At 47.3% G+C, this 25580-nt stretch overlaps 1 protein-coding gene across 1 annotated transcript in view; it reads left to right on the top strand.

The window, feature by feature from the left end:
• Nucleotides 1-25580, top strand: part of PRICKLE2 (prickle planar cell polarity protein 2) — a 378224-nt gene that overhangs the window by 299071 nt on the left and 53573 nt on the right. Inside the window, exons 4-6 of the mRNA XM_056846685.1 lie at nucleotides 7431-7568; nucleotides 11128-11331; nucleotides 16069-16255. Of these exons, the coding sequence (XP_056702663.1) occupies nucleotides 7431-7568; nucleotides 11128-11331; nucleotides 16069-16255 (529 nt within the window). The remainder of the gene's footprint in view (nucleotides 1-7430; nucleotides 7569-11127; nucleotides 11332-16068; nucleotides 16256-25580) is intronic.

Raw genomic sequence — 25580 nt, 5'->3', positions numbered from 1 at the left:
AGTTGAGGCTGAGAGAGTTTGGTGAGATCTGTGACTAGCCCAAGATCGCCCAGCTGGCTTCATGTGTAGGAGCGGGGAAACCAACCCGGTTCATTAGATTAGCATCCACCACTCACATGGAGGAGTGGGGAATCAAACCCAGTTCTCCAAATTCGAGTCCACCACGCTGGCTCACTACTGGTTAAGAAGTGGTGAGAAGTTTGAATAAGTGCATGCAATGCACCCAGGTTTACGTTTTCTGCTTGTTTCAGACTTGGCTGTGGGCTCTGGCGAGTGTTTGAAAGCAGCGGTATGTTATGGCAAACGTCAGAAGATTTTGTTTCCCCACTACTTGCCCTCTCTGCTCTTCCTCAGAACATTGCAAATTGGCATGATCTGCTTGTGGGAATGTATGTGCAGTTGAAGCCATAACGTGACAGTGAGCAGTTCTTGCTGCCAGAGCCAGAAGATCCGTGTGCACTTGGATGTTTGGTTATGTCAAGCTGTCACACAGCTTCCGCTGCTCTCTTGCTGTCTCTCACAACCCTCCTCCTGCACACGGATACACACACACACCCTTAGCTTCTTGCAGATGCTAAGGAATGCCTTTCAGTTGAGGAGTACCGAGTTGTTCGGGAGGGTTTTTCCGTGCTGTTAGTTTTGACATCTGGTTGCCATCTATGCTACTCTAATGCAGAACAAAGAGTAGAAGCAGGGAAAGCACCCTAAATTAGACTGAAGTCCTGAAACTATTTACTTCAACGTTGTCTCATTAACTCAGTATGAGAAATGTGATAGATGTCAGCAAGCAGGCGGAGTTCTAGTGCACTCCTCCCCACCCCCAAGACAAAAGTCACACCCACAGATTAAAATATCCTGCTTCATCTTCTAAGTATCTCTTACTTCTCTTCAGCCGCCCCATTCCCTTACAGGTCATGGTGCGTTCTGGCTTTCATTCTGGGATAGGGTTGCCAATTTCCAGGTAGTAACTGGCGATCTCCTCCTATCACAACTGATCTCCAGCAGATAGAGATCAGTTCACCTGGAGAAAATGGTCGCTTTGGCAACTGGACTCTGCGGCATTGAAGTCCCTCCTCTCCCCAAGCCCTGCCCTTCTCTGACTGTGCCCCAAAAACTGGTGGCGAAGAGGGACCTGGCAACCTTATTCTGGGATAGCTTCTTTGAGAGTGCCTGTAACTTTAGTCTCCCTGAAACCCAAGCCACTATGAGAGCAATTCTAAGCAGAGTGACACCTTTGTAAGTCAACTGAAGTCAATGGGCTTATAAGGGTATAACTCTGCTTAGGATGGCACTGTGTGAGAGCAGTCCTAAGCAGGTCTACTTAGAATCCCACTCAGGTCTAATCAATGGGGCCATGGAAGCTTAGGCCAGAATAAGTCTATTACTCTTCAAGGTGCCACAGGACTCTTCCCCTCCCCCTCCCCCAGCCATTCCAGTGTGCCAGTCTTTTGGAGGGATATCTTATTTATTTTGATGTTTCTAAAACAAACAAAACCTCTGGTTTCACCTGTCCTCACTGGCATCGCCAGCCTCTGCCTCCTCCCCCCCCCCTTTCAGCTTTACCGCTCCTTTCAACTCTTGGGCCCAATCGGTGCTCAACTGTGAAGAGGGTCACTGTTTTATACTTCAAGTAAAATTAGCTAAAGCAGAATTGCTTTGCACCTGGCAGTTTTAGCGGGTACATTTTACAGACTTCACGTCTGCCTACTTGTCCCCTGTAATGTGTGAAGCAAATACGCACTTATTTCTGCATGCGTACAAAGCAGAGGTACATTTCAGGGCGTGAGCAGAACTCTCTCTGCAGTGGCACTTTGCGCTATCCACAGAGTAATAAATAAATGCATAGGCACGCTTCACAGGTTACAGGGGGGTGTTCGTGAAAGCTGGAATGTTTACTTGCTAAAATTGCAACGTGAGGAGCAACCATAACTAAACTTCTATTTTTATAAAATGAAGCAAGCTTAAATAATGCTGGTACGTTAGACAATGCCACCTCCTCAAATCAAAACCGCAGTTATTTATTTAATTTCCAACTTAGGTTGGGAAAGGGTGGAGTATACATTGAATAAAAGAAAACAAAAAAGAAAGAAGAGTTGGTTTTCATATGCCAGCTTTCTCGACCACTTAATGAAGAATCAAACCAGCTTACAATCACCTCCCCCCCCCTCACAACAGAACCCTGTGGGTTAGGTGGGGTTGAGAGAGCTCTAAGAGCTGTGACTAGCCCAAGGTCACCCAGCTGGCTTTGTGTGGAGGAGTGGGGAAGCCAACCTGGTTCACCAGATTAGCCTCCGCCGCTCATGTGGAGGAGTGGGAAATCAAACCCGGTTCTCCAGATCAGAGTCCACCTCTCCAAACCACTGCTCTTAACCACTACACCTTGCTGGCTCTCATATACCATTTATGCATGGGTTTCCTAACTCTTATATACCATGTATGCATGGGTTTCCTAACTCTTTCATATACATCTATATATGAGAGAGAATGTGTGATAAACAGTCTTTGGCCTTTTAAACTTTTCTGTGCATGTCTATATCTATATACGTTTGTGCAGTTAGGGCTGCCAGACAGCCTGCTGTGGAGGCCTCCAGCCAGCAGCCCCGTTTGCCTGTTTTACCATAGAGTTTTGGGTGATTCCTAGAGCTACCTTATAGCACTTCCAGATTTCCCCCAGAAGTGATGTCATGGCATAGCTGCTTACCTCCTTTTCCCTGCCCTCAACCCAACCCTACTATGCATACATATAAGACCATGTAGATATCTATACACATAAACAGCCTCGCCCTTTTAGCTTGCTACATGAAGGATCAGCTCCCAATGTCATCCAGCCGCCTGCCTTTAGAAAGTAATGAACAGGATGGCCAAACTGTACTGCTTTCTCCAGCATCTGGCATTCAGAGGCGTACTGTCTCTAATCTGAAGATTCTACTTTGCTTTCATTGTTAATTGCTGTCAACTGCTTTGGGTCTGTGTTAACGCCAGTCTTAATAGTGGACATCACCCTGCCTAGCAAGGAGTTACTTCACTAATTACACTTCAGGAATTAACTATGGAACTAATTGTGTTGTATGAAGAGACAATATGTTTGTGAGGCTTCCTGGTCTAGTTTTTCTTTTTATTTCTGCAAAGATGGGAAACCAGGGGTGGAAGGGAGCAATTCAGAGCATGGTATGTCATGACATCATAGCAAATGGTGGTGGTACATTTTTTAAAAAGGAAATTGCGTTGTGTCTGGATTGTGGTCTGAGGCCAGGTAGTTGTCTCTCAACCTCAGTACTTACTGTCTATGAAGTAGTTTCTGCACTAGCAAATGTCAGGTCAAAGGAGTGGATGAGTATTTGAGACTGAGACCCCACAATTACCTGGTAGAGAGCTAGCGTGGTAGATAGTTAGGAGCAGTGGACTCTATTCTGGTGAACCGGATTGGTTTCCCCACTCCTCCACTGAAGCCTTCTGGGTGACCTTGGGCCAATCACAGTTCTCTCCGAACTCTCTCAGCCCCACCTACCTCACAAGGTGTCTGTTGTGGGGAGAGGAAGGGAAGGCGATTCTAAGATACTTTGAGACACCTTTCAGTGGAGAAAAGTGGAGATATAAAAACCAACTCTTCTTCTTCTTCAGTTTGTGACTTTGCCTAACACCTTTCTTTCCATCCATTCTAGTGTTCTGTTTCTAACAATTGACAGCCAAATGCCTCTGGGCCATTATCCAGAGACTTGGGGGAGCTGCTGCCGCTGCCAGTCTGAATTGACACTAGTGACCATTAAAGACCAATGGTCTCTCTTGGTATGGCGGCTTTGTGTGTGTATCTATCAAGTACATTTTTATCATTCCTTGCTCCAAGAAGTTCAGGATAGTATATGTGGTTCTCTCTTCCCCCATTTTATCCTCACAACAAGCCTGCAGTTAGGCTGAGGGAAAGAGTGACTGACCCAATGCCACCCAGCGAACCTCCAGCAGAAATCTGTTCTTCAGGTGCCAGTATTATTCAAAATTGTGCGCTTGAATTGCCAGTCAGTTTGCATTTATTTATTTAGATCCTTTAAAAATGTGTATTAGTTGAGAATGTATTTCAAAATCATCATCTGGTCTGAGACTTCTGCACTTAAAAAAACAACAACACCCAAAGGCACATATAGCCCATTCCTGAAATAACGGCATGCGGAGTCGGCGGGGAAGAGGCACAGTGGCACCTCTTCCTAAGCTGATTCGCACATGCTGTAAATTTTAAAAAAGCCGTTTCACTGGGTTTTTTTGTTTTACTGGGGCTAAAAGCCCCATTGAAAACAGCAAGGCTGCGCCTGCTCAAAAGCAGGCGCAGCACTGCCTTTTCCGGCGCCGGTGTATCTGGCCGAACCGGGATAGGAAGCCGCCTAACCGGCAACTCCTCCCCCCCCGCCCCTGGAACGCCCCCCCTGTGCCGGCGCGGCCTCTCTATGCTGTGGCCTGCACCATGGAGAGGCCGCTCCAGTGGAGGGGCAAGACGGGTCCCGTGGTACTCAGCCGCCTGCGGGACTGGCCTCCCCATCAGTGTAAGTGCGTGTAATCATGGTTTTACACGCACTTATGCTGGCGGCGGGGTGACGTCACCTCCTAAGAGGTTTCGGGGGGCCCTTTCAGGAATGGGCTATCTTTTATGCATGGCCTGTTGGCACCCTGGGATTGCAGCCAATGAACTGAATGTTGTTTGCTGATGGCTGCTAGTGCTTGGGCTGGGCCTCTTCCCTAACAAAACACAGTGTTTGCATTGACGGGTTGTACTGTATATTGTAATCATTGCTGAACGAGAAACAAATTCACGGCACCCCTTTAATCATCTTGACAACCTTGTGTTAGCCTTGGCTTAAGCCTGAGTCTCATTTCACCGTGCGCCCAACAACCCATGGTAGTCTTGCAGCCCAGCCCTTGCTGAGCTCTCTTGAGTATCACTGTAGGACCTTGAAAATTAAGGCCCGAATCAGCATGTAATGTGTCCTTCCTTCCTTCCTTCCTTCCTTCCTTCCTTCACTTGGAGTTCAGTGGCAAGTGAATGAGCATTTCTCAGTTGACTCCAAAGAAACAAGGTCAGTAGGCATCAGAGAAGACTAAGGTGGCCCGTGTCTATAGGACAGCAGTAATAAACAGTTCTTCTGAAACTCTGATGAGAAGGAGGGGCTAGAAAGGCATAGGCCAGTTTTCTTTTCCATTTCACTGTGTTCCCATCCCATGTTAGTCAACTGTAATACAGTTGCTGTTATTATTATTATTAGTCACGACTATGCCCAACAGCACCTCATGGGGCAGAGGCACCTCTTGTTCCTCTTTTTGCCTACCCTCATCATCAGCTGCATCGAGCCCTTTATTTACTCTTCCTTACACATATAGCTAAAGTGTGTGGGGGGGGTGTTAAGTGCTATCAAGTCATGGCGACCCTATGAATCAGTGTCCTCCAAAACATCCTATCCTTAACAGCCTTGCTCGGGTCTTGCAAACTGAGGGTCGTAGTTTCCTTTCCTGTCCATGTAATTTGGGTCTGCAGTGCCTTCCCTAGGCTTGGAGCCTGTGTGCTGGCCCCACCTCACCCAGGAAGTACATAAGAAAGGCCAGGCTGGATCAGACCAAGGCCCATCAATTCCAGCAGTCTGTTCACACAGTGGCCAACCAGGTGTCTCTAGGAAACCCACAAACAAGACAACTACAGCAGCATTGTCCTGCCTGTGTTCCACAGCACCTAATATAATAAGCATGCTCCTCTGATCCTGGAGAGAATAGGTATGCATCATGACTAGTATCCATTTTTACTAGTAGCCATGAACACCCCTCTCCCCCGTGAACATGTCCACTCCCCTCTTAAAGCCTTCCAAGTTGGCAGCCATCACCACATCTTGGGGCAGGGAGTTCCACAATTTAACTATGTGTTGTGTAGCTCTGCTTGGTCCTCTTGGTCTCTAGTCCCAAGGCCAGTTCTTTCCTTGACAGCTGTCCCTGGTCCTCCCTTAAGCAAGCTGCCTGGCAGTAAATCCTCCCTTGGCAGCCACCTTTCTCCCAGCTGGGCTTGCCTTTTTATCAAGTTCCAGCCAGGGAAAGAGGAAGCTGCCCCTCCCACCGCAACCTGACCTCACCCTGGCGGTTTCAAAACTCAGCTGGGCTTGTGGCAGTGCAGGTCCCCTGCATGCCTTCCTTCCTTCATATTATTAGCTTCATTTATAGTTTGCTTTTCTCACTGAGTCTCAAGGTGGATTGCAAGTATGATAACAGCTGTTCTGTCAATCAGCCAATGAATTGCATCTAACTGCAACAAAGATTCCCGGTAAAACAGAATAATGCAGGGGGGCTGGGCAGATTGCAGGTATGAGAGAGGGTATTCAGTTAAGCAGTGAGCCAAGTACAAAATATGATAAAGTAATTCATTCTAACATTAACCTCTGCACCAGCCCAGTCCCTGACATGGCTCTAGGGTAAGGTTGCCAGCTTAGGGTTGGGAAATTCCTGGAGATGGAGGGGGGGATGGAGACTGAAGAAGGTGGAGTTTGGGGAGGGGAGTTTGGGGAGGGGGTATAATGCTATAGAGTCCAATTGCCAAAGCGGCCATTTTCTCCAGGGGAACTGATCTCTGTCGCCTGGAGATCAGTTGTTATAGTGGGAGATCTCCAGCCACCACTTGGAGGTTGGCAACCCTACTCTAGGGCCATGGTCTCTTCCTTAAATATGTTGATCCCAGCACCCACCAACTCTCACATGCCAATCACTCTGGGTATTTTTTTTTTTTGCTGCAGGGTTGGGTTGCCAACTCCAGGTTGAGAAATTCCTGCAGATTTTGGGAGTGCAGCCTGGGGAGGGTGGGGTTTGAGGAGGGGAGGGACCTCAGCAGGGTACAATGTCCTAGAGTCCACCCTCCAAAGTAGTCATTTTCTCCAGAAGAACTGACCTTGGTTGTCTGGAGATAAATTGTAATAGCGGGAGATCTCCAGGTGTCACCTGTAAGTTGGCAACACGAATGCAGGGCACTGCAGTGTTGGCAAGCAGCTGCCATTTTTAATAATGTGTATGTGTACATAGAGGTGTAAATACATTCTACAGTTAAGAAATACGATAGCACCTGCAGGAGAAGCATTGAAAACAGCAAAAGCACAACAGCAATGAGAAGGAAGAAGAAACAGGATTGTGAGATTCTGCTCTAGTCAAACAAGGAAAAGCCGCACCTGGGGACAATCCCAACCACAAGTAGAGTGACTGTGTTTAAATCCAGCTGTCTAATGTCAAATAGTTTCACAATGCAGCCAGAACAAAAATTAAGAGAATCATGATGGTGTAAGGTTGCATGGACCAAAATAGATGAGCCATGTTACTGCTTACCCGTAATTTTTGCAAAAGGATAATTATAGTGATGGAGGAGAAGCCAAGGCTTGCTGCTTTCAGCCTAATGAAATGCATGACTGCTTTATGCCTAGGTTCGATACTGCAACTCACTGGATGAGGAAGAGAAAAGGGAGCTCAAGCTCTTCAGCAATCAGAGGAAAAGAGAGAATCTGGGCCGAGGCAATGTCCGACCGTTCCCGGTCACCATGACAGGAGCCATTTGCGAGCAGGTAAGCCTGACTTCCCAGCCCAAGGGCTCCAGAGAATGCTTCCATAGTGATGGGGTTGTCTTCAGGGCCCTCATAGTCTTGGAAAACTATGTTTCTCTGTTCTGTTTAGACCTCACTTGGAGTATTGTGTTCAGTTTTGGGCACCACAGTTTAAGAAGGATGTTCTTAAGAAGGAACATGTCCAGAGGAGGGCAACGAAGATGGCAAGGGGTCTGGAGACCAAGTCCTATGAGGAAAGGTTGAAGGAGCTGGGTATGTTTAGCCTGGAGAGGAGACAACTGAGAGGTGATATGATAACCATCTTCAAGAATGTGAAGGATTGTCATGTTGCCTCAGAAGGTCGGGCCAGAACCAACGGGTTGAAATTAAATCAATAGAGTTTTTGGCTAAACTTTAAGAAGAACTTCCTGACAGTTAGAGTGGTTCCTCAGTGGAACAGGCTTCCTTGGGAAGTGGTGGGCTCTTTTTCTTTGGAGGCTTTTAAACAGAAGCTAGATGGCCATCTGACAGCAATGCTGATTCTGTGAACTTAGGCAGGTCATGAGAGAATGGGCAGGAAGGGATGAGTAATTGCTCAGCTCTCAAGGCCCTTTCTTACATGCCCAGGGTAATGCCAATTGCCCCTTTGGGGTCAGGAAGGAATTTTCCTTCACGCCAGATTGGCCAGGGATCCTGCAGGTTTTTTGCCTTCTTCTGGGCATAGAGCAGGGGTCACTGGGGGAGTGGAGGGGGGAGGTAGTTGTGAATTTCCTGTTGTGCAGGGGGCTGGACTAGATGACCATTGAGATCCCTTCCAGCTCTATGTTCCTCACCGCATAAATTTTGGGCTGGATCCAGTCAGCTTTTTCGCTCAATCTCATCCAGTTCCCCTTTCTTCTACAGCTGCCTTCTCACGTGACTTTTGGTGGCCAGAGAGGACCCCTTGGTCCTTTTTTCACCAGCAGTAAAACTGGTTGGACCCACCCTTTTGTCTTTTGTTGCATTATTGGTTTGGGGTTAAGCAAGATCATAACAACAGCTGATGGGAAGGCAACATTAGGTTTGATCTTTGGTTGACCTTGCAAGGAACGTTTATTATGATTACTTAATTAAGTACCTTTTCCCCAGGGATGGAGAATTTATTGTGTGGGTAGCTAGGGTGTGTGTGTGTGTTAGTCCAGGATTGCTGATACTCAGCCAGGAAAACAATTTCCCTCACATAATCCCCAGAGAAAATTATATTTAAGCGGTGCATTGCTAGACCACAAAAGCCATGAGCAAAGCAACTGGCTTATAGCCAGAATCGAGGGGTCATTTATCAATATGTCTGTACTGGTCTCAGAAAGGCTTTGGCAATTATTTTACAGAAGCGACAGAACTCTGAAGCAAAACTTAGTGAATACCAAAGAACTAATACATGCAGAGGAGCTAATATGTAGTGAAATGTCTGTCTTTAGTATAAGCTGGCTGAAAAAGATCTGTAGACAAACACTGAAATAAATTCTGTTTTCTGTATTTTTGAAATATGATATAGACAGCTGGAATTTCAAATTTGATTTCTGTTTTTGTATTTACTTGGGAAAGTGTGTGTGTCAGTATATTTCAAAGCGGTGTTACTAAATCGGCCGCGAAACATGATTTTGGCACACACATTTTTCAATCTGGACAATTTACTGAATTCATGCAAAATTTAATTCTAGGTTTACAGTTGACAAGTCTCTGGCATCACCAGTGACCCCCAATGAAACGTATGAATATTATAGACATACCATGGCCTTTCTCTGGAGATCACTTTCTATTACTGGCCTACAATTAATGAAATTTAAAAAATTCTCTAGTTTACACGTTTAAAATTGGGAAATCTCTCTGGGAAGTCTCTTTTGAAATTATGGTGAAATAGTCTGTAAAATCCTTTCGTGTGAGCTAGTTCCTGAAATTATTTAAGATTGATACATTCAACTGACAGTCTGAAAATGAGAAATAGTCCAGTGGAGAATTTGTTTATTACTGTATGCTGAAATTTTTGAAGCATATTAGGGTAGCAATCTTCACCTCTCTATCCAGTGGGGAAACTCAGGGCGCGGAGGAAGAGAAGCCCCATCTTGCAGGTTCATTTGTGTCTATGGTTGCCAACCTCTAGCGGAATATTGTGATCTTAAACCACATTCCTTTGAAATGTGGTGTTGGAGGAGAGTGTTACAGATTCCGTGGACTGCCAAAAAAACAAATCAGTGGGTTATAGATCAAATCAGGCCTGAACGGACCCTAGAAGCTAAAATGACTAAACTGAGTCTATCGTATTTTGGTCACGTCATGAGACAAGAGTCACTGGAAAAGACAGTCATGCTAGGAAAAGTTGAGGGCAGCAGGAAAAGAGGAAGACCCAACAAGAGATGGATTGACTCAATAAAGGAAGACACAGCCTTCAATTTGCAAGACCTTAGCAAGGCTGTCAAAGATAGGACATTTTGGAGGACTTTCATTCATAGGGTCGCCATGAGTCGGAAGCAACTTGACGGCACTTAACACACACACAAACCACATGGCTTGTTACGTTTGATGTGTTCGCTTGCTACAGCGGATGCGTCTTTGGGGCTATGGCATCAACCCCTACTGTGGGGGCTGGTCTTCCAATGGGTGCGGTGATTTTCTATAACTAGTATTGTGAGTTTGTAAGTTGTGAGCCTTGTGCTGTTTTTCTTGGTTTTAACCTCTAGGCAATAGCTGGAGAACTCCCGCTATTACAACTGATATCCAGCCGATCAAGATCAGTTCACCTGGAGAAAATGGCCGCTTTGGTCATTGGACTCTATGGCATTGGAGTCCCTCCCCAAACCCCGCCCTCCTCAGGCTGCACCCCAAAAACCTCCCACCGGTGATGAAGAAGGACCTGGCAACCCTATTTGTGTCAAAGGAACCCAAGCCTCTTGTTTTCCTCTCCCTCCCCAGTGTTAGAAATCAGAATATGCAGAATGGGAAACACAACAGAACCAGGACCTTGTGTTTCCCCCACACACACACACACACACACACACACTTGTTTTGTTTGCTCCAAGCCCGCCAACATGAGTTGCCATCAGTGGCCATGAAGTTGTAAGTATGGGCTGCAATAGGGGCCACTGAAGCATGCTGAGCATATCCCTTTCTTTGCCTTTGGATCACAGAGACTCCTGCGGCACTCCAGTTTGAGAAAGTCTGGAGCATCTGGATAAGCGAGAGAGACACAGATGGGCTTTTTTTATTGTGCCAAATCTCGTTTCCTCCCAAACAATGGGGTGAGAACAGTGACTGTTCATAGGGTTGCCAACCTCCAAGTACTAGCTGGAGATCTCCTGCTATTACAACTGATCTCCAGCCAACAGATATCAGTTCCCCTGGAGAAAATGGCCACTTTGGCAACTGTACTCTATGGCATTGAAGTCCCTCCCCTCCCCAAACCCCGCCTTCTTTGGGTTCCGCCCCAAAAACCTCCTGCTGGTGGCAAAGAGGAACCTGGCAACCCTAACCGTTCAGCAGTTCTCACCTTGAAGTATTGTCCGGGCAGGTCTCCCTCTTTAATTTTCAATCTTTATCTTCGCAGTGTGGAGGCCAAATCAATGGAGGAGACATCGCCATCTTTGCGTCCCGAGCAGGCCACGGCGTTTGCTGGCACCCACCATGCTTCATCTGCAGCGTCTGCAACGAGCTGTTGGTAGACCTTATCTATTTCTATCAAGATGGGAAGATTTATTGTGGCCGACACCATGCGGAATGCCTCAAGCCTCGGTGTGCGGCGTGTGATGAGGTAAGGCCAGCCAGACATGTTTGGTGCGGTGGGGGGGGGGAGGGGGCTGGCATGTGTCAATGCTCATTCTGGCATTACTCTGTGGCGGGATAAATTGCCGAACTCAACTTGCCAAGCTTATCTCTGCATCTGCTTTGAGTAAGTGAATGGAAGATGAGATCGTTCTCAAGGCTGGGTTCACACGTCATTAATTTATTTATACAGTACATTTTGAACCTGTTGTTCCTCCAGGTAGCTCAGGGCATGGCCACCGTGTGAGGTAGGTTAGGCTGACAGTGACCCAGTTAGGCCCACGGTTACCCAGTGATAGGGTTGCCATCCTCCAGGCAGTGGCTGGAGATCTCCTGCTATTACAACTGATCTCCAGCCTATAGAAATCAGTTCACCTGGAGAAAATGGGGCGCTTTGGCAATTGGACTCTATGGCATTGAAGTCCCTCCCCTTCCCAAACCCCGCCCTCCCCAGGCTCTGCCCAAAAAATTGCCAGGTATTTCCCATCCCGGAGCTGGCAACCCTACCCAGTGACCTTTCTCATGAGTAGGGATTTGAGCCCAGGTCTCCCAGGTCCTAGTCCAACACTCTAAGCACCACACCACCACTGCACTGACTTCTGGCTTGGGCAGATAGTACAGGCATTCATGACCAAAGAGCCCCTTTCTATCCAGTGTTCTTGGCAAACTGAGGACCAGACTAGTCATTATAATTTTTAAAGAGTTGGATTCCCCAGACCCAGGTATGTCTCCCGCCATGGTGTCGTATTTAAGAACGGCGGACTCTAATCTGGAGAACCAAGTTTGATTCCCCACTCCTCCACATGAGCGGCGGACACTAATCTGGTGAACCGGGTTGGTTCCCCACTCCTACATATGAAGCCTGCTGGGTGACCTTGGGCTAGTCACAGTTCTCTCAGAACTCTCTCAGCCCCACCTACTTCATAGGATGCCTGTTGTGTGTGGGGGAGGGAGGGAAGGTGATTGTAAGCCGCTTTGAGACTCCTTGAAGGTAAAGAAAAAGCGGGGTATAAAAACCAACTCTTCTTCAACTCCTCTTCTCCTCCCCGCAGCTGCTGTGGAGAGTATCCGTTTAAAAAAATAAAGGAGAGCCCAGCTGGGCTCAGAACATCACCAGAGGGGGGGAGAAGTGGGCTCCTTCCCCCCATTTTTTTGTGCTGAAATGGTGCTGGGCGGTATTATTTCCCTGTGTTTGTTGCTCCAGGTTCACAGAATATTCCATGTAGAGAAGCAAAAGCAGGGAAATAACCCCCACAGTGCTCTTTCTACTTGGGAAAATGGGAGCCAGGATCCCTTCCTCCCCCCATGGTGGCCTTCTGAACCCAGATGGGCTCCCCATTTTTTTTAAACTGATGTCCCCCACAGAAGCTGTGTGGCTATGGGGAGTCTTTAACAAGTATATCTAATTTGGCCCTAAAAATCAGTCTCATTTTTTTCCTTGCCCGAGAGAAGAAGAGAATTGATTTTCCCCCTCACTAGTAGCTGACCCTGTGTGTGGAAAGGGACAAGTGGAACCAGGAAAAAACATGTAATATGTTCAGGGGTCATTTCTCATGAGTAAAGAGAAGCTTACAAGAAATAGTTCCTTATGGATTCTTTCCTATTTGTTACTGGAGAATCTCATTACGGTGCATCCTGATTGTCTGCAAGCTCCTTAATAGGATGTTAGTTCCAGCCAATTGAAATAATTTGATCGTGCAAAAGTGCCTTGCCTCTAGATGCATGCGTCTTCAAACACATCAGTATGAGAACAAGTCTATTAAAATCATTTCTCGTGTTTCTGCAGCTGCAGATATTGTTAATGCTAAAACGTTGTCCGCGGTAGCTTTATCAACCGAACCTAAGGGTACACAGTGCAGACAAGCAATACAAAATAGTTTTTCAATGAAAGTGTAACACTTGCGTAAGATAATATAGGGCGAAAACGCATGGTCGCTTTAGCCTCCTTTATTCCCTGTTTCAGCCAGGATTCAGCCAGGATCGAACGCAGTTCGGTGAAAACGCATGCGTTCGATCCTGACTGAATCCTGGCTGAAACAGGGAATAAAGGAGGCTAAAGCGACCATGCATTTTCGCCTATAGTTTGAGATTAATGTTTGGCCAGGCAAAGGAACAGAAACAGTGGTTGCGTGTCTGTGGGTAGATTGTTCGCTGGTTTTGTCCCATGGCTGCCTGTGCTCCTCATTTGTTTGAGGATTAACTTTTTTTGTGATTTGTGCATTCACCAAGCCCTTACTTTTTGTAGTCATTTGTTGCTATGGCCTGCGAACTCTATGCTAGGGGTTACCTGTCCCAATGGGAGACCTCTTACAGTATCATCCTATGTGGAGTTAGTGATTAAAAGCCTCGGGCAAAATCTGAGCCTGGGAAAGCTGCAAGCAGAAATGGGATACGGCGGCCCTTGGTTCATTTCTGTGAATCCATTGCACTTAGTGGGTGTCCGTTGCTTGTGAGAATGCTGCTTTTTTTGTGCCTTTCCCTCCATTGTTTCACAATTGCAATTTCCCGCTTCCTCACCCTGCGTATAGAGTTGCCAGGTCCCTCTTTCCCACTGGTGGGAGGTTTTTGGGGTAGAGTCTAAGGAGGGTGGGGTTTGAGGAGGGGAGGGACTTCAATACCATAGAGTCCAACTGCCAAAGCGGCCATTTTCTCCAGGGGAACTGATCTCTATTGGCTGGAGATCAGTTGTAATAGCAGGAGATCTCCTGCTACTATCTGGAGGTTGGCAACCCTACCTGTGGATGACTTAGCCACTGTTCATTTAACTGAGACTTATATGGGAAGTGGCTACTGTGGGGGCTGCAATTGGACTCTATGACATTGAAGTCCCTGCCCTCCTCAGGCCCCGCCCCTAAAACCTCCCGCCGTTAGTGAAGAGGAATCTGGCAACCCTAAGGGTAAGCGTGATCGAGACCTGCCTCACTGTAGCCTTATCCATGTAGGACTTGGGGCCCATGTGACTCTTGCCCTTTATCCTCTGTGCACCCTGCACGCTGTGACTGTAGTTGTACACATTTCCTGGCATTTGAAATCCTTTTGCTTCCCAGCTCCCTTCTCTAGTGTGGCGACTATGACAGTAAGGAGTGTGTGTATGCTGCGAGGTTGATGCATGGTTGTCATTTGGCTTGCTGTAGGCATGTGTGCGTGCGGAGGGACTGAGTAGGTGTGCTTTTTGTTCTGCGTTGCTAGGCATTGGTTATAACATAGGTCTGCTACGTACACTCCCATGAGCTGCATTGTAAAAGAAAGAGAGGAGACTAATTCAGTAAATCAGTAGGCCAGGGGGAGACTTAATGGTGCAAAGTAGGCAAGGTAGAGATCCAGAGTGAGGCCCTGTGGTTGTCAAACTTGGGGGTTTGCAGGGCTGCCAAGGGCCACCATGAGTCTCCAGACAATGGTTCTGTTGGGAATTAGTATAATAGTTTTGTCTCTGCCAGGATTACAAAAAGAGTTAAATGTTTGTGTTTCATTTACATTGACTCAGGGGGATGGTGCTAGCCACTTGGCAGATGTTGATTGATCAAATCAAGAGCTATTGGTCATGGGATGTTCTGGCGCGATCCTAGAAGCTTCAATTGAACTGCCGTTTTGGTGAAGAAGAAACTTATTTTTTTCCTCCTCTTCTTCCTCGAGAAGATAATGTTAACTATATTCTTTACTGTGTTTTAAGCCTTAGAGCCTGTTAGCCACGTGCTGGCGAGAGTTTAGGAAATGAACTGTGGATATGAGTTATTTATATTCCAAGTTTATCCTCTTTTTTTGATATAGTAAACCTCTATATTGAAAGAAAGCAATGCGTCTTGAGCTTTGTGTGTGTGTCTAATTTATGATCCATAAGATCATGATTTATCACAATCTATCTCAACATATTCCTTCTGCACACATCCTGTACACCACCCCTACCCAACCCAAACATCACAAGAAAGTAATTCATGTGTCTTTGCCCAGTTCTGTAGCCCTCAGGGTGACCAGGGTCTCTGGTACATCATGTCCCAATTTCTCCCTAGGGTTGCCAGCTGTGGGTTGGGAAACAACTGGAGATTTTGGGGGTGGAGCATGAGGAGGGTGGGGTTTAGGGAAGGGAGGGACTTCAATGGGATATAATGCCATCGAGTCCAACTTCCAAAGCGGCCACTTTATCCAGGTGAACTGATCTCTGTCCCCTGGAGATCAGTAGCAATCCTGGGAGCTCTCCAGCCACCACCTGGAGGTTGGCAACCCTATTCCTCCCACTCATCCACCCAGAAGGTTTGAGCCTTCTTCTCTCACATCCCAATCCCACACTTTGGTCACCCCACACAACACTAATCTTAATTAGCCTGCAGCTATGAAGATAAGAAGATGGGAGGAAGGTGGTGTGGGCCGAAATCAAAGTCAGGCTTTGGGTCATGTGGAGTCTGTCACTGTCTAGCTTTCTCCCAGCGACACGTTTCTCATTTTCTAGCCCTTGTTTACCCAAAATGAATATGTGTCACCCTAGACTACATTTTATCCTTGGATCCTGTGCAGCCTATTTTAGCAACGACTATTTCAATTTCTTAGGCTGGGGATGGGGGAAAGAAATTAGGACAGAGGTATCAAGAGGCCCAGACATAGTAGTCTCAAAATAGCCAAGCTGTTAGAATAAGCTAAAAATATGTAACAGGAGAATAGAACTCGCAATATGCTGTGAAGCAAACTGTCACCCCTAAGACTTAACCATGACTCCTTTGTCCTCTTTCCTCAGATTATCTTTGCTGACGAGTGCACGGAGGCTGAGGGAAGGCACTGGCACATGAAGCACTTCTGCTGTTTTGAATGTGAAACGGTGCTAGGTGGCCAGCGGTACATCATGAAGGAAGGGCGGCCTTATTGCTGCAACTGTTTTGAATCCTTATACGCGGAGTATTGCGATACCTGCGCTCAGCACATAGGTAAGGGAGCGGGTCGAAACCACCATGCTTTTTTTGCCGCCAAGGGAGCATCTGGTAGCCTTTTGATGTGGATTTGAAACTTATTACAGTGCTTTTATTGATTTCTGTTAAGGAACAAGAACGTCATGTGACCTGTCGATACACCGTTGTGTTCATTGTTTCAGATGAAGCGTGCCTCTGGGCTAGCAGTGGAAATGGTTTTGTTTTGAAGGCACATGGCAGGCCTTGGCATTTTTTCTGTCAGGCCTCCAGTCACCATTTGGCAGGTGCAGGAGTCTAGCTGGGCCCACATTTCTGCTGGTGGGAAAGGGAGGGAAAATCTGTCATGCCAATGCCAGCCAGTGATAGCCCCCCTCCACCAAATGAAAGAAATAATGATAGGCATCTCCACCCCTGCAAAAAAAGATGAAGTTAGAAAATCATATGAGTTAGGAAACATGTAACATAGCTTTTGTTAAAGGCTTTGTTGTTGAAGAAGAAGAAGAGTTGGTTTTTATATGCCGACTTTCTCTACCACTTAAGTCAGACTCAAACTGGCTTACAATCGCCTTCCCTTCCCCTCCCCACAACAGACACCCCGTGAGGTGTGTGAGGCTGAGAGAGCTGTGACTAGCCCAAGGTCACCCAGCTAGCTTTGTGTGTAGGAGTGGGGAAACAAATCCAGTTCACCAGATTAGCATCCGCCGCTCATGTGGAGGAGTGGGGAATCAAACCTGGTTCTCCAGATCAGACTCCACCACTCCAAACCACCGCTCTTAACCACTACACCACGCTGGTTGTTGCTATGAAAGGAGATTTCATCTCTTGAGTCATACCCTCTAACATTCCCATTTCAGCCGGAACTACCCCACTTTTTCAGAGCCTTTTCACCAGCCACATTTCCACTTTTTAAAGCAACAGATCTGCTCGTTTATATCCACCATGTGTGTCTATGACAGCTGAAGCTGAATCAAGGAATCACATGAAAGCCATCTCCCCAAATTGTATATATACACCTGTATTTTCATGCCCCAGAAGTTATAGTAACACCAGCAACACCAACAGTAACTATATAATTTCTTTCTGGGCATACAAAGTAAATGGCACAACATCTATGCTTTTCTGTATATTTAATGGTCTCCCCCCCCCCCACGAACTTCCCAAAAGACCACAGTGTTAAATGCAAATTAGGTGTTAAAGTAAGGAATACTGTGTACAATTCTAGTCACCACACCTAAAAAGGGATATTGCAGAGTTTGAGAAAATGCAGAAAAGAGCAACCAAAATGATCAGGGTACTAGAGCAACTGCCCTGTGAGGAATGGTTAAAACGCTTAGGGCTGTTTAGCTTGGAAAGAAGGTGGTTAAGGGGAGACATGATAGAGGTCTATAAAATTATGCATGCTATGGAGAGAGTGGACAGGGAGAAGCTTTTCTCCCTCTCACATAATGCTAGAACGTGGGGTCATCTGCTAAAGCTGGAGGGTGAGAGATTCAAAACACATAAAAGGAAGTATTTCTTCACACAATGCAGTGTTAAATTGTGGAACTCCCTACCCTAGGATGTGGTGATGGCTGCCAACTTGGAAGGCTTTAAGAGGGGAGTGGACATGTTCATGGAGGAGAGGGGTATTCATGGCTACTAGTAAAAATGGATACTAGTCATGATGCATACCTATTCTCTCCAGGATCAGAGGAGCATGCCTCTTATATTAAGGTGCTGTGGAACATAGATATTACTGCTGCAGTTGTCTTGTTTGTAGGCTTCTTAGAGGCACCTGGTTGGCCACTGTGTGAACAGACTGCTGGACTTGATGGGCCTTGGTCTGATCCCACATTGCCTTTCTTATGTTCTTGTGTAAAGTCAAGACATATTTACAAACATGGGACAAGATGCAGGCAAACTTAAGTTTTGATTTCAGTGGGAGAGATGCAGGAATGTAAGTAACTTTCTTACTGAAATAAATGGGGGTTTAGAAAGCAATCCTAAGCAGGTCTATTAAATGGGACTTACTCCCAGGAAAGGCTTCTTGGGGTTGCACAGTAAAAGTGCATGCTTCTGGTTGCGTCCCATAGTTTCACGGATCCTAATCCATATTATGGAACAAAAAACTGTGTTTTCCTCTTTGAGCTTTGCTTTCACAGCATCTGAAGCATGTAGGATGTTGAAGGCTGGTTGAACAAATGGTAGGAGAGGGAAGAATATCAGTCCCTTCTAGTCACAGCCTAGCCATTGTGATTTGCTATTTCAGATGGTCAAGGGTAGATGTCTAGCTCTTTAATTCATTTCCCAAAATGCCAATCCCCCGCTGGTTTTCAGATACGAACAGTGAAATAGTTAACAGCTTGGATACCAAAATTAGCATCTCTAATTAGCATTTCAGTTGAATAGAGCAGTTAGCAGACAAGCTGACAAATAGACATTTATGCATAGGTGATAGTTTGAGTGTTTTGATTTCTTGTTTTAAAAAAAACCAGACTGATCTTGTTTTCCAGTGTATTGCAGCAGTGGGATATTTAGGGACCAGCCCTAAGGTCATAGCATAAATACAAAGAAACAATTTGCTGCCTTGTTTCAGCACAGCAACTCATAGTATCATAGAATCATAGAGTTGGAAGCGGCCATACAGCAATATAGTCCAACCCCCTGCTCAATGCAGGATCAGCCTAGAGCATCCCTGATGAGTGGTTGTCCAACTGCTGCTTGAAGACTGCTGGAGAGGGGAGCTTACTACCTCCCTAAGCAGCCAATTCCACTGTAGAACAGCTCTTACTGTAAAAAAAAAATTCCTAATATCCAGCGGGTAACTTTCCACCTGCAATTTAAACCCATTATTGCGAGTCCTATCCTTTGCTGCCAACAAGAATAGCTCCTTGCCCTCCTCTAAGTGACAGCTCTTCAAATACTTGAAGAGAGCAATCACGTCCCCCTCAACCTCCTCTTCTCCAGACTGAACATTCCCAATTCTCTCAGCCTTTCCTTGTAGGGCTTGGTCTCTGATCATCCTTGTCTCTCTTCTCTGCACTTGCTCCATTCTGCCCACATCCTTTTTGAAGTGGGGCCTCCAGAACTGCACACAGTACTCCAGGTACAGCCTGACCAATGCAGTGTAGAGCGGGACTATGGCATCTTGCAATTTGGATGTTATACCTCTGTTGATACACCCCAAGTTTGCTTTTGCCTTTTTTCCTGCTGCGTAACTGGCTGGTCATATTTAGCTGTACTCCAAGATCTTGCTCATACACACTGCTACCCAGAAGTGTATCCCCCATCCAGTATGCATGTCCTTCATTTTTGTTACCCAGATGTAGAACTCGGCACTTAACCTTGTCGAATCGCATCTTGTTCACATCCACCCACTTTTCCAGTGTGTTCAGATCTCGTTGAATTCGATCTCTTTTCTTCTGGTGTGTTCACTGCTCCTCCCTCAAAGCAGACCTATACATGGCACAGGAAGTTCTGTGCATGGAACTGACCACACTTTTTCCCCTTTACAAGTCACAGGTTGGGGGACCCAATTCCAACTGGGAACTTCACAATGCAGAGACGGTACCATTGGGAGCCAGTACTGCAAACATACAGATACTCCCCTCAATGACTCTCTGGTCCCTTTTCACATCAAGCCTTGGAGGATGGCTTAAAACCCCTCACTCTTTGTACTGTGACCCTGATCAATATCAGGTCCCTGTGTGCTTGATTCTTAGAGGGGGAGAAGCACATTGGGATTCCTGCTTATAGAGCACCCAGCATCACATGTAGTTGATTCTGTTCCCTGCAGCTGCCACTGACTGGGCTTGACAGTTTACCAACCATTAAGGAAAAGGCTAGGTGTCTTTTTTTTTAATTATTTTTTAGGGAATACAGAAAGGAAAGAAGGGGAAGGGGAAAAGTTTGCATCCGTTTGCAATAAACGACGTTGTCTCAATCATTGATATACACACATAGATTATACTTAATACCTAAATTATGTTATACTTATTGTAGTTATTACTGCTGATTCAAGTGCATAATAAGCAGCCGATAATATTACTAAGATAATATTTAAGATAAACCGTGGTCAATTTCTCTAAAAATAGTCATCTTTAAAGTATGTATACACATAAGTAACTTTTACTAACATGAAAAGGAGAAAGATTAGGTTAGAGTTAAATATTTGAAGGTATATAAGTATACCATGGTAACCATTTCTCATTAAATTGCTCAACATTTTGTGTGTCATCTAAATTCATAAAATAAGTCATCTTGGCCATATTTGCATATTCCAGCATCTTTACTTTCCATTCATCTATTTCTGGTAAAGCCACTAGGTGTCTTTTTGCTCACCATACGGGAATCTGTATTTTGAAGGAAAATGCCAAAACTTGCTAGCCCACAAAAAAATTGCCAGTAAGCTAAGGAGGTGCATAAAATAGCTGCCTACTCACTGTGGACAAATGAGCAAAATGTTTAACAATAAGTGTGTTAAAGGTAAAGGTAGTCCTCTGTGCTGCAAGCACTGGGTCATTACTGACCCATGGGGTGACATCATATCCCGACGTTTACTGGGCAGACTATGTTGACGGGGTGGTTTGCCATTGCCTTCCCCAGTCATCTACACTTTACCCACAGCAAGCTGGGTACTCATTTTATCGACCCCGGAAGGATGGAAGGCTGAGTCAACCTCGAGCCGTCTACCTGAAACCGACTTAAGTTGGGGTCGAACTCAGGTCGTGAGCAGAGCTTTTGACTGCAGTACTGCATCTTAACACTCTGCGCCACGGGGCTGCGTCACATGCAGCTGTTTATTTTGCAGCTCCTTATTGAGCAGTTGTATGCAGGAGTCTCTCATTCTTCCATCATTATTTGCCTAAATGTGGGTTTTGAGGAGGGGTTTGAAGTCAGGGGTGACACTGAATGAATGGATTCTACACCTAAAGGGAAAGCAAGAGAGAATGGATTCAGAGGGGAGCCCTGTTGGTCTGCAGCAGAACAGCTAGATTCAAGTCCAGCAGCACCTTAGAGACCATCAAGATTTTTGAGGTATGAGCTTTCGAGAGTCAAACCTCCCTTCACCAGAGAGAATGGATAAACCTCACATTGAAGCGCACCAATGGCCCTTCTCAGTCTGTATTGTTTGTCTTGGCCTGTCAGGAGCAAGCCAGGGGGATGGTATGCGGTAGTGCGATTGTGCTGCTCCCATGTGCTGTTGTGCTGTTCTGTTCAAAGCCAATCTGTGCCCCGTGTTTATTCTTCATAAATTCCCATACTGTGGGAATTGCCAAGTGCTCCTTCCTGCCTCTGGGAGGGGGGTTGTCTGGGTTACCAGTTATCTCCTGTTGCTTTTCCATATATGCTTTGCACCTTGCCTTTGTGTCCTTTTGAATATGGCTTCTGAAACCTGTCGATTCTAACCAAATAAAACTGTTTTCGTGGACTTGCCGTCTGCTGGAATCTGTTTATGGTTTTGCCGCAGGGCTAGAGCTTACATTAGGACAGTAGTCATTCCTTACTTATTGCCCTTGGCTGGAGCCCTGGAGGGTTTGCCTGGACACTCGTCTCCTTGGCTTGGGGCGCAGGACGAGCTCCCCGAGGACCCCGACTTACTGCATGCCGTCTTGGAGGAGACGCTGCGAATTGACACGGAGGCCACCCGGCTGCTTGGCCTGGTGATTGATCAGTGGCATCGCCAGGCAGCGACGACCCCCTAGAGGACCCAGGACACTTATCTACATGCCCGCGATGACCTTTTGAGACTGGATACTTTGCTGGAGGAGACCCGGTTGGCGCAAGAGGACTTTAGTCTGCTAACTCAGTTATTGGCTGAGCTTACGCTCCGCGGGGCGCAATGGGAGTCGGCGGTCCCAGTCCAGGGGCTCGGTTTCCCAATGGCGGGGGCTCGGGAGAGAGATGTTCCGCAAACTGTTCCGGATCCCAACTTATGCCACCGGGAAGCACAGAGCGTTGCCGCCCGGATTGTCCTGACCCTCATGGATTTACTGCCAACCACGGTAACGGCAGCTGATGTCGAGAAGGTACTGAACCCTGAGTTTGGTCCTTCCTCTGCGGATCTTGCTCAACAGGTCCAACCGCTGTTGGGCCAACACAAGGAGATCCTAACGCTCTTGGAACAAGCGGCCGAACCAATTGTGACGGCTGCCGCAGCCACCAAACTCAAGACTGACCGCGCGCTCGCTGACCAGAGGCGGGCGGAGGAACAACTGTTGGCGGATGCGGCCGCCGCTTGGGCTCGGGCGACGGCAGGACCAGGAGAGCGGTCGAACGTTTGCGGGGGATCGGATTGGTCTCTCCCCTCGTGGTCTTTAGGCTCCCAGGAACCTGGCCTGCCCCGGGAAGTAGTGTGCAGGCAGCGGCTCACCTTTGCTCCTGACATCCCAGAATATGAGGAGGAGGAGGACTTGTATGCAGAGGAGGGCGACTGGGATACCAAGCCAGCCAAGCCCGACGGACTGGGGGGGCTGAGGAGGAGATCCATGCCCTAAGGTTTCAAAACTGAGAGCTTTTGGATCGTATGGCCCGTATGCAGGACCAAATGGATGTGTTGATGCGTGAATACGGTTGCCTGCAGCGAGCTCAAGTGACACCTGCGCCGGCACCGGTCCCAGGCCAGCAACCCCCCGGCCAGCAGCCTCCGCCACAGCCAGTACCACAGCAACCTCCGGGACAAGCGCCGCCGGGGCAGCCGAGACAACAACCCCCCGGCCAGCAGCCTCCGGCGCAGCCGGTTTCAGGACAGCCTCCGGCCCCTCCACCAGTGTCACCGGTGGTGCAGTGGAAGCAACCCCGATTGCGTGTGACATTTGATGGCTCCGCGGATGCATTGCCCTGTTTTCTTCACCAAGTGGACAGTTACATGAGAGAACAAGGGCATACCTTTTCCACGGAAGACAGTCGAGTAAGTTTCGTTTCCTCACTTCTAGCCGGAAAGGCTGCAGAATGGATGGTCCTCCAGTTTGATACCCGGGCCCGCTCCATACGGTCGCTTAATGAATTTATGCGAGTGTTGAGAAGGCTTTTTGAGGACCCGTTTCAAGGGGAGAAGGCCAAAGCGGCCCTCCTACAACTCGGTCAAGGATCCTCCTCAGTCCGAGAGTTTGCGGATGAGTTCCAAAGATTCGCTAATAAAATAGTGGACTAGACTGAAGCCACCCGGGTGCACTACTTCAGAGCAGCATTGCATCCTGAGATTCTAAACTGGGCATACATGCAGCGAGACCCAGCCACCTTGGAAGAGTGGATTTTACTGGCGGAAGAAGTGGAAAGCCACCGCCAGTTTATTTCTCTTGCCCAACGGCAAGCCAGGGAGGAGGGAAGCCAGAAAAACCCTCCCAAACATGCCGCTCCTCAGGCCCTGCGGAGGCCAGCTCTACCTCCACCAGACCGAGCGTTACGGTTTCAAAGGGGAGCCTGCCTCGTTTGCGGTGCCATGGGTCACTTCGCTGCCACTTGTCCGTCACGCCTGGGGCTGCCGAGTCCCACTCCCCAGCCAGATGGGACTCCCCGCGGGAGAGGACCTGCCCGGGGGAGAGGCACCACAGCCGAGCGGAGCATCCCTCCAAGATGAAAAGCATCCCCAGCTCTACACGCCGGAGAAGTGACGACGGACCTTTCGCCAGCGGACCCGTTGGGGTCCAGGATTACAATTACTACTCCTGGGGAGAGTAGCCCCACATCTTCAGAGGAAAGCGACCACTGGAACTCCCCAGCCCTTAACTTGGAGTCTCTCCTCGACCAGCCAAAAAACGGACTGGGTCTGCGGTAGAGGGAGCGATACCGCAGACCTGCAGGTGTTCCTGCGAAACCCGAGGCTCCTGTCATGGTGAGTGAAGTAGAAGAGACTGTGTTATGTAGATGTGATATTACGACATTATAAGCCCTCAATTACAAGTTAAAACCTTAATAGACTCAGGGTGTGCCCGCTCGTTAATTAACGAAACCACCTTTAAGGCTCTCCAAGTGAAGTCAGTCCCTTTACCGGCACCTGTTCACTTTGCTCAAATGGATGGTAGTGATTTCAGGGGGGGGGGGCAATCGACCATCGCACTCATGGAGTGGCAATGGGAATTGGCCACCATTGGGAACAAATCAACTTCACTATTGTACCCAATGTTCGATATGCTGTGGTATTAGGAGCAAATTGGCTCAAAGGGCATAGTCCTACCATAGACTGGGAAGCTGAGACCTTAACGTTCAATAGCCCGCTATGTGAATTGCACCGATACGAAGTGGCCGTTAAAACCGTAATCCAACCAACTCCTGCCCTGGTCTCGGACACCTCCAGTCCGACCCAATTGCCACTCGACTACCAGGACTTTGCAGATGTATTTAATGTGCAGGAGTGTGATATGTTACCCCACCACCACCACCAGACGGACTGTGCTATTGAAGTGGTGGGGGATGAAAAACTGCCAAAAAGTAAAATCTACCCGATGAGTCCTACGGAACAGGCGGTGCTCTGCAAATTCTTAGACAAGAACTTGGCTCACTGTTTCATCTGACCCTCCACCGCGCCCTATTCGGCACCGGCTTTCTTTGTACGTAAGAAAACAGGAGATTTACGTTTGTGTATTGACTTTCGAAAACTCAGTTCTGCTACCCAAACAAATGCTTATCCCATCCCCCTCATTTTTGATCTCTTGGGACAGTTGAAGGAGGGACACATCTTCACCAAATTGGACTTAGTTGAAGCTTATTACAGAGTCAGAATCCGGGAGGGGGATGAATCTCTGACTGCCTTTTCTAGTTGCTTTGGAATGTTCGAATTTATGGTGATGCCTTTTGGATTAAAAGGGGCCCCGGGGGTCTTCATGCAACTCATTAATGAGATCCTCCATGATCTACTGTTCAAAGGAGTGGTGGTCTATTTAGATGATATTCTCATTTACTCTAAAACCATGTGTGAGCACGTTGCCTTGGTTCGGGAAGTGTTGCAACATCTCAGAGACAATCAGCTGTATGCTAAAGTATCTAAGTGCGAGTTCCATAAGAAGCAATTGACTTTCCTGGGATATATTATCTCACACCAGGGACTGACTATGGATCCTGAAAAGGTGCAAGCAGTGCTCGATTGGGAACCACCCTCTACTCGTAAACAAGTCCAAAGATTCCTCGGGTTCGCGAATTTTTACAGAGCGTTCCTCCCACATTTCGCTCAAATTGCGCTACCCATCACGAACCTTCTTAAGACTAAGGGAAAGGGGAGTACAACCACCTTACCCAACGCCCAGGTGGAGTGGACCCCCCCAGTGTCAAGCTGCCTCGTTTGGGAAAAGGAAGCCGCTGCGGTAAAGCATGCCTTGACAGTGTGGAGGCAGTTTTTAGAAGGTTCCAAGGTGCCCTTTGAAGTGTG

Source organism: Euleptes europaea, chromosome 1 (assembly GCF_029931775.1).
Source record: "Euleptes europaea isolate rEulEur1 chromosome 1, rEulEur1.hap1, whole genome shotgun sequence".
NCBI classification, from domain to species: Eukaryota; Metazoa; Chordata; class Lepidosauria; order Squamata; family Sphaerodactylidae; genus Euleptes; species Euleptes europaea.
The sequence above is the reverse complement of the archived record's forward strand: the minus strand, read 5'-3'. Positions and strand labels throughout refer to the sequence as shown.